Source organism: Durio zibethinus, chromosome 18, assembly GCF_047325235.1.
Source record: "Durio zibethinus cultivar Kanyao isolate XHJ-2024 chromosome 18, ASM4732523v1, whole genome shotgun sequence".
NCBI lineage: Eukaryota > Viridiplantae > Streptophyta > Magnoliopsida > Malvales > Malvaceae > Durio > Durio zibethinus.
The window spans coordinates 2,941,167-2,951,007 of record NC_143179.1 but is presented as its reverse complement, the minus strand read 5'-3'; the positions used below and the strand labels follow the sequence as shown (position 1 = coordinate 2,951,007).

General features: G+C 32.4%; 1 protein-coding gene across 2 annotated transcripts; it reads left to right on the top strand.

The window, feature by feature from the left end:
* Positions 1-425: 425 nt before the first annotated feature.
* LOC111298955 (E3 ubiquitin-protein ligase XBAT32) lies at positions 426-8,189 on the top strand. 2 transcript variants are annotated; one of them, XM_022893722.2, is made up of 10 exons: positions 426-1,119; positions 1,214-1,273; positions 1,406-1,477; positions 1,591-1,766; positions 1,849-2,009; positions 2,737-2,795; positions 2,941-2,987; positions 4,130-4,270; positions 6,591-6,682; positions 7,587-8,189. In XM_022893722.2, the coding sequence occupies exons 1-10, from the start codon at positions 925-927 to the stop codon at positions 8,105-8,107; spliced, it is 1,524 nt and encodes a 507-aa protein (XP_022749457.2). In that variant the 5' UTR covers positions 426-924; the 3' UTR covers positions 8,108-8,189. The 2 variants fall into 2 exon arrangements, with proteins under 2 accessions (XP_022749457.2, XP_089603107.1); XM_089746981.1 differs by lacking the exon at positions 4,130-4,270.
* The last annotated feature ends 1,652 nt before the right edge of the window (positions 8,190-9,841 follow it).

The following is a 9,841-nucleotide window of genomic DNA, read 5'->3' as shown; positions in this document are numbered from 1 at the left end:
GGAAAAAAAAAAAGAAAAATCCAAGAAACGAATGAAATGTAGATTGCAAAATCAGTGTGGTCTTTGTCTTTGCATGACGAGATCACGTAAAATTCACATTAAGTAGACAAATGACAAGCTGCCAAAATGGACATATTTTGATCTTATGCACAACAAAAACAGAAAATAGTTATATATATATATATATATATATATAGCTTTAAAATTAGAAAACAAAACAAAAGCCGAGGAGATGAGCTGATTTTTACTAAGAAACTTGTAACCGACCATAAAATGTAAACTTTCCCTCCATAGAGGAAACCTCCCCAACGACTGCCAAAGTTGACTGCCAGTTGGCCAATAACAACCAATCATAGAGACACGCTTTTTTTTTCTTTTTATTTTTTTGCTTTTTTATTTAAGATTTCTGACAGGTCAAATTGCTTGGTTGAGGTTGCAGCAAAAGGTTGCTGTCTCGATAAAAACAATCCCCCAACTTTTATCTGCCTTTTAGATATTTCTTTTCTTTTATTTGTAGCAAATTTCAGTTTCAGTTACATTTCATGCCCACCTCTTTTTCTACTTTTTAGTATAAACGTGTCTTCCCTTGGTCAAAGTCCTTTCTAAAAGGCTTGAACCTGATCAATTGTTTAGCCAAAGAAAAAAATGTTATTTTGATCTGGGTATTTCAGATTCTGATTGTTTAAGGAGTATCTGGATTTGGGTTTTGCAGATTTTGTTTCATCCTAATAAATTTGGAAATGGGTTTTTTTTATTGGAGATAATTCTATTTATTTGAGGCTGTGGAGATTTTGGATATTGCAGATGTTTATTTGATGGGAATTTGGCCTTGAGGGGCTTTTGTCATACTCCATTTTTGAAATTGAGGGGCTTTTTAGGCCTTGAGAACAAACCTGTTTTCAAAAAGCTTGGCTTTGGTCATCAATGAGATTTTTAAACCTTGTGGGAAACTCCTTTGGATGTTCTGCATCTGGGGAACGCCTAGTTTCGGCGGCAAGAGATGGTGATCTTCAAGAAGCCAAGGCTTTATTGGAATACAATCCAAGGCTTGCAAGGTATTCAACTTTTGGAGTTCGCAATTCGCCTCTCCATTACTCTTCCGCTCAGGGGCACCATGAGGTATTCAATAGCTTAAATATAGGCCATCAAACATTTCTTGCAAAGAAGTCATTATGGTGATTGATTTTTTTTTTTTTTTGTATTTTTATATCAGATAGTTTCACTCTTGCTTGAGTCTGGAGTAGATATTAATCTCAGGAACTATCGGGGTCAGGTAATTCAATTTTCTTTTGTCTTACTGAAATTTGTGTTTTTTCTCATCCATTATTGGATTTTCTCTTTTAGTTTAGGTTTCATGGGATACTGTTGTTTGTTTGAAGTTTTCTTTTTCAACTGTGATGAACAGACTGCTTTGATGCAAGCTTGTCAATATGGCCACTGGGAGGTTGTTCAGACTCTGATTCTTTTTGGGGCCAATGTAAGACAGTTACTCGCTGTTTAGTTTCCTCGATTACAAGATATCTGAATAGTTTACAAACTCGAGTGGAATCGAATTATGATGAGTTAAGTTTGTGCTGAAATGGTTTTTAGATTCACAGAGCAGATTATCTTAATGGGGGTACTGCACTCCACTTGGCTGCCTTGAATGGTCATTCCCGTTGCATAAGGCTCCTTCTTGCGGATTATATTCCTAGCATCCCTAATTGTTGGAATATATTAAGGAAGAAATCAAAAAATAAAGAATCTACTTCGGAATTCGATGAGAGGTAAAATTTTATCAATCCTCTTTATTTTTTCTTATATCTACTTTTCTATTTTGATTCATTCATGTTCATCTTAATCGTCCAGTGCTCTCCATGAGGTCATCAATAGACCTGCCGATGGAGGCGTCACGGCTCTTCATATGGCAGCATTGAATGGCAATGTTGAAAGTGTTCAGTTGCTCTTGGATTTGGGAGCTTCCGTTACAGAGGTCACTATGGAAGATGGGACGACAATTGATTTAATAGGTAATTCAGTTATGCTGTTTACCAATTTAATTAATGGTCCTTGCCTGTTTCACAGTCCAATGGTTTTGCAGCTAATTGTAGTTGAGAAATAATAGCAAAATCATTTTTAACTAGCAGTTTAATTCTGCATTGCGCTTTTTTCATGTTCATCAGAGTTCCTCTCTTCCGCCCTCCTTTTCTTCCCTGCCTCAGTTTTCTTTCTTCAATAATGATTGTACTTCAATTCCTTTTCTTGTTCGACCTTTTCTATTTTATCTTTCCTGTTTTCTTAGCTGCCATGCCATGTCAAAAGTACAATATCTGGGTGGATTTCCTGTATATTAGTTGTTTGATACACTTCTGCCTATCTGCTAAGAAATTGTACGATAAATACCATCGGCTGTTTGTTCCACATCCCTAAATGGCTAAACTACCCTCTCGCACCCTATCCTTTTCTTCAAGTGTTTTGAGGCTTTGAAACTGCAAAATGACTATTCTGTTAATTTCTATGTCATTTTTATATTCATTAGTAAAGCCTGGTAAACAATGTGATCAAATTCTAGGGCCTTTTAGATGATCATATAGAACATTATGGTTTATAGGTACATAAGTATGAAAACTTCAAACGCCATCAGAATAGTAAATCTTGCCCCCTGCAATCCTAGTTTTCTCCTTTTTGTTTTCTTGATATTAACCTTATTTTGCACCTAACTAATATAATAGCATCATTATGTTTGTCACCTTGCAGGTGCAGGGAGCACTGCTCTTCACTATGCTGCTTGTGGTGGAAATGCAAGATGTTGTCAGGTATGTTCTTAGTCTCTGCAGCATCACAACTACACAAAAGAAGGGAAAAATGGAACAAGAAGAAGCTAAGTCATGTAGCAATATTATTCATGCTGAAGATTGTTTTTTCATTTCCAATTTTTAATTTTGATGTATTGTGCTTCAGATTTTGATAGCCATGGGTGCCAGTGTTACTGCTACAAATGCAAATGGGTATGTTTCTGCAACTCTTATTATGTTTAAATATTTTGCTTCATTATTTTTACTTTTAGCAAAGGTATTTTCATTTTTAAAAAATTGCATAAATTGCGTTGTGAAGCTAAAACTTTGAATTGTAGCTACTGCTACAACACATAAGTAGCAAATAATATGTTTGCTTCTCAAAAGTAAAAAGCTAGAATAAAAATTATAGTAAAATGCTTCCTTGCTAGAAGTGGCTAGTATAAAGTGCAAAGCCTTTAAGCACAAGCAGTTATATATTGCCATCTCGCTTATAATTTTTGAGCACGAAATGAAATCAACTACAATTTTGATGGGTTTTTAAAAGATAGACTGAAGGTTTTCACAGTTTAATTGTCTTCCTGCTCTCTCTCCCCATCTTGCCCCTACTTAAGACATCCCTTTCATTTCGCCATCTTTCTAAATCTCTCTTTCTGACCTGCGTATGAGTTATACATATTTATGGGTTAAAAAGATATGACTAGAAAGAAGCAAGATCAAGACAAATGTCAGAAAAATGCTAATCAGAACTAAAAAAAAATTTACCCAAACCTAGTGAAAGTTGCCATGTGGTGGAGTTTTACTCCATGGTTTTGCAACTAAAGCAGCTATATTGAGGAAGGATACATTTTGATTAAGGAGGCAAAGGATCTATGTTTCTTCATTGGTGATTATGCTTGTTCCTCACATTTCATTGTTAAAATTCTCCTGATAGGTGTATATTTTATGTATGCGGTCACCATTTTTCATATTTTGGGGTAAAGCTATGAAGTCATTTAAAAAGGAAGGTGTGATGCCGTATTTAATCTGAACTATAAGATTTACTTCATAGCATCTTAGAAGTTCACCCTGTCATCTTGTGGCTACACCATATCACCTTTGGCATGGTAGAAATTTTTAATATATTTTGATGAAAATGGCAGTTCAATGGCAATAGTGGTTAATCAAAAGCACGAATCCTATTATAAAATTAGCCTTTGGAACATAAGAAGTGAGATGCCTGGACACATAAACATTTGCTACTTCATGAAACTCATTGAGATAAACTTTTGTTTCGTATGCTATTACTTTTCTAAACCTTTTCTTGATGAATAATCAGATGTGACTTATTCTTGTTTTTTAATTATTACCTAAAGGTGGACATCCTTAATGGTTGCCCGTTCATGGCGTAAAAATTGGCTTGAGGAAATCCTTAGCACTCAGCCAGAAGGCCAGTCAGAAGTTCTTCCTTCACCATTTCTATCTCTTCCCCTTATGAGCATTGTTAAAATTGCTAGGTGAGTGAAATCTGCACTATGTGTCCCTACTTTACGTTATTGCATCAATTCTCTGAGCCATCGACTTTTGTATAACCTTGTAGATACTTGGTTTTTGCGTGTGATTTGTTGATCCATGAACTTTCTATCCTATTTGTAAAGACTGCAGTTTGTTAATTTTCTAGCTCAGTAGGTTGGAGTGCTTATTCTTAGAAACAGAGACCAAGGTACTTGCTATCACCAATCACTCAAATTACATTGCCGGTATTTTGTCTATGTTCTTGGCTTCCTTTATATCTGTTAGACAGGAGTTTTACTTCCATGGAAACTGTCAAGAGTTTTACACTGAATTGGCAGGAGTTTCTTCTGGATATTATGTTTAAGTGCTAATGACATGTTTCTTTGGGAGAGATAAAGGTAGAAAGAGTATATGTCTTCTAGAGAGGTGGAAGGGATGTACAGGATGATGCTAAAGTTATGGAAGCGCAATAAAAGTTGGGGAAAGAAACTCAAGCAGATGCACTAAGAATCTATAGTTTAAATTGTACTAGCTCAGGAAAGTGCATCAACGTTCTTGGATTGTGGTAACTGGTAACAACTAACGCATTTCTGGAGAATACCTTCTCTCATTAGTGGGGTCAGCCAATGACAAGTTGGTTTTTTAGATTATATTCTATAGGGTACATGCAGTAGCTAAATCCGCATGACATTGTCTAGAAGACTTTATGCTTCTGCTCTGAAGTTTTTAAGTCATTGACTATCAACCAGCTGTGAAATTATTTTCTAAGCTGTATTCAATTTCCATTGCCTCTTACTTAAACTGAATCAACTTCTTCCAAGAAACTTTAGAACAAAATGCTGCTAAATGTCTATTTTTACCTCATGTACTTGAAGTGTTTCCTTCACTTAATTTATTTACTCCTTGCCTGTTCCCTTGTTTCCCTTTCAACTCTCAAGCCATTTAGAGTCCAACATGATCAACAAACAGACAAGATTAGTAGAAAGGTATTAGCATTTGTCTTCCCAAAGTTAGCTGACAAATAATTCTTTGCTTCACCGTGATTGGCGAGTTTTGTTTTTGCTTTAATGTATAGTAACTTACAAAAGAAAAAGAAAAGGAACAAAAGAGAAGATTGGCAAGTTTCATTTCGCTGTGTTGTCTGGTATACTTCTATTAAGTATCATGCAATATCGAATTATTGTTTCATTTAGAAGAGTGGAAGGTTTGAGTTTAAGAATTTGTATTACAATTAAGGGGACTCAAAAGTTATACATATACATAAATACAAATCTATAATATGCTTTTATTTTACACGTGAGAAAGGGTGAATAGCAACTAAAACTTGCAAGTGTCTTTTTTTTGTTTTATCCTCAAAGTACCATTTAATTTTTTAATCAGTAAAGAAACTTGATAGATTTAGGTTGTTGTATTCTTTAGATTTTGCATGAGTTGGATTTAGATTTGCATCAACTTCCAAATTAAAATTAAATCATTGGCTTTTCACTTTTTCTTGTCTTATTTTGTAGTAATACATTTCCTTTCAGTTTAAATAACTTTGCAATTGATCACATGGTGGCATGTCATTAAAATATTTCTTTTCGATGGTGCCTCACTCACATGGTGACATGGCATTTTTAAGTCCATCTCGCAAATTTATTTTCAGAGAGCCCACATATGGCACCATTTGTTTATTTAGAAGCCACATTATCATTTTTTTTCTAAAAAGCCACATAATCACTCCTAACTTATGTTGTTGGTCAAATGAGCACATTGAACACAAAGATGGTTCGTGTATCAAGTTGAATAAATAAACAAACTGTGTTGAGGTAAAAAATTAAACATCAGGTCCTAGTTCAATGGCCATTTCTTTAGTTATCCCTTCTTATATATGTTGCTTTGTTTTAATAAATTGTCTGAGTAGTACTCCGCTGCACAAAATTATGCTTTATTTTCACATTAAGCGACCCGTTTTTGCTGTGACTAGCTGTTTAAATCAAATATAGAGTGAAGATGATCTAGGCTGTTGAATAGTGATCCCTTTCTAGAAATAGAACAGGAAATTTTGGGGAGCTGATGCACAAAATCATTGAAATAAATAACTTAAGATCATCAGCCTTGTCCTTTTCGAACTTTTGTTGTAACAATTGCTTATACATTCATAGAAAGATAGGTGCAGGAAAATTGATAAATGTATGGACATGCATTTAGAAGTATATGCAGGCAATGAGCATGTATTTATGAATACGATGGCTAGTGGATATCACCATCAAGTTTTCATCTGAAATCCCTTTTTAAATTTAAGATGAACTAAACCTGTTCTCCCTTCTTTGTCTTATGAAGAGAATGTGGATGGAGGACTGGTGATTCCTTATCCTCATGCCAATATCCATGTGCTGTGTGTCTGGAGAGGAAGTGCACAGTAGCTGCAGAAGGTAACTTTAATTTATCTTTAAATGTAACCAATCTTGCTAGAATATTCTTATCATTGTTTAAGTGGCTAGGATCAATGTAATCTACAGGATATATATGCATTGATATAGGTATCATTTGTAAGGAGTATGTTGTGGTATCTGTGATTATTTTTGTATAGCTGTATCAAGAATATTTTTCTATTTATTTCTCCCAGGGAGATTCAGCAATGAAACCTCTAACTAAAGTTCTAATATTAAAATGACATTTTATTTCACATATATTATTCATTAATTTCTTTTAGAGATAAACACACGCACAAACACGCATGGAACCTTTTTTCCGCATGCAAGAATAGAGACATAAGATAGACTAATTCTTGTTTGTAGTGAGGTTGAGATGAAATGAGTGACGATTTTCACAGTGTGTAGGCTCTAATGTTGCATTTGTAATTGTATGAATTTAATTAAGTCTTAGCCACGTAGATATAGTGCTATGGTCTTACTTATGTTTTAAACAAGTAGCAATTTGCTAGGGTAATGTTACTAACACATATACAGTGGGAGGAAGAGAGCTGGAAAAAACATAGACATATATATGCTAAAAGGAAATTATGTGTTGTTTAGATTTATGATTTTCTTTTGTGAAACATTCTGCACCACTTATTTTGAATTTGTCACATCTAGCATGAATCTAGTCATTTTTGGGCCATGTACAAATTGGCTTACAAGTGCTAATAACACTAGGACAATTCCATTTTAATTTGTCATACGGATTTTGATCCATATATGTATACTTTATGAAATTCAAAATCCATTTCTTCATTATATGCATACTGAATTTTCATGATACAGCGGGAATTTATGTATATATGGGACCAAATATAACTGAAATCAGGATTCACAAAATAAATTGTCCATGGTGCAGGTTGTGATCACGAGTTCTGTACACAATGTGCCTTGTACCTCTGTTCTACAAATAATACCTCAAATGTTGTTCATGGTCCAACTGGCTCTATTGCATGTCCTCTTTGCCGGCATGGGATAGTATCATTTGCCAAGCTCCCGGGAACAAAAGCAAAAGTTAAGGCAGTAGCAAGAACAAGTTTGTCCCTATCTTTCTGCACGTGTTCTAGTGAGATACCAGAGTCAACTTCAATGACTGCCCCTCTTTGCAAACCTGCGGTCTATTGCGCTCGAAATTCTACCATGGGATCTTCTTTCCGCAGCATAAGCTGCCAGAGGTTTCCATCAATGAGAATCCACTCTAGCATTTGCATGGGAGCTCCAGATACTAGTCCCTCTTTAGTTCCCTGCCCTGCTGACCGGAATTTGCGAAATCACTTGGTTAGGTGCTCAAGATGGAGCTTACGACGATCAGCTTACGAGGGCCGAAGATCATGGTTTTCAGCACTTAATCAATGTGTTACTACAGACAGTGGTTGCTGATAATTTTGTTTTCTTTTTTTTTTCTTTTTTTGTCCAGCCATTCATTTTCTATCACATATCTGATATCATGGATTTTTCTTCATTTAATTGTGTCCATATTTTTTTTATTGAAATATCTTGTTGATAATGATTCCTGGTTGTGTAAAAGCCAAAAGACGTCTTTTACCAATTATTATTATAAAATAAATTAGGAATTATAAGAAATATTAAAGTAGAGTGACTTTGGATTTTTTGTTTAGTTCACATTGAAATTGTATCTTCCTCTAATTAATTATATGGTCAAGTTAATTATGGTGATTGATTTCATAAAAGAAGTTGTGATAGTTGATTCAATTGTGTCGATTAGACATTAAATGTAATAAACTTGACAATAATTTGTCAATTATTGAATCAATTATCATAATTTAACAATTAATTGGCTTAATAGAAAAATAATTAATATATAACTCAAAGCTAAAAAAATAAAAAATCCTTTTAAATCTATCATTTTATTTAGATATATTTTTATATTTTTATTATACTCAAATAAATTTTTAATTTTTATTTAAACAAGCTTTTAACTTTTAATTTATATCTAAATCGGCCATTAATATAAAATCAGTCTTTTTTTTTTCGAAAAAATCAACGTTTCATTTGAAATAAAAATTTATTTAACAAAATTAAAAGATAAGGATTCATTTGAATACAATAAGAGTTTGTTTAAGAAAAGTAAAATAGTTTTGTTTTTTTAGTATTTTAACCATAACTTTTTTGTTAAAGGATAAGGATTCATTTGAATACAATAAGAATTTATTTAAGAAAAATAAAATAGTTTAATTTTTTTAGTATTTTAACCATAACTTAACAATATGGGACTTTAAATTTGAGAAAATGTACAAATAAAAAAAGTTAATTACACTTTTGATAATTTAATTTTTAAAAAATATACAAATTGGTATTCAAGAAATAAAATGTACAATTTGCAATTGAACTTTTAAATTATGTATCATATTAACCTAAATTTTAATCCTATTAACCATATCAACTTATATACATGGATTTTAATAAATATTATCAAGCTATATATTCACCAAACATATTATTAATGTTTTTTTACAATATAAATTAAAAATATATATTTTTTAATTTACTTAAATCATAAAAAATATTTGCGACGAGTCAATTATTTTTTATTACTCGACATTCACATGAAAGTTTATACAAAATATTTAATATTTTTTATTTAATAAATAACATGCAAATAATAAATTATATTCGGTAGATACTAAACTTGTTAAGAATATTAGAATTTGGATAACAATTACACATTACTAAAAAGTTCATAATGTAAAATTATATATTATATTTTTTAGATATCAATTTATATATTTTTTCAAAATTCAGATAAAAATGTAATTAAATCAAATAAAAAAAAATCACAAAACTTAATTGAACCAAATAAAAGTTCAATGGTATAAATATATAAATTTTAAATGGCTTAAATACAAAATTTAAGAAATTGCAATGTTTTTTTTATATAAAAAAGGCCCAAGAGTTGAATCATGTTGTATACAATTTTGTTTATAAAATTATTTTCTTCCATGTAGTTACCTTCTCGGCTTTCAAAACATTTCTGACTGGTTTTTAGCTGAAAGCATATTCCAGTCTGCTGCTGCCATTCTTTATATTTTTGGGGTACTACCAACCCGTTGAAAAGAATATTAAAAAAAAAAAAAAAAAAAACAGAAAAAAATG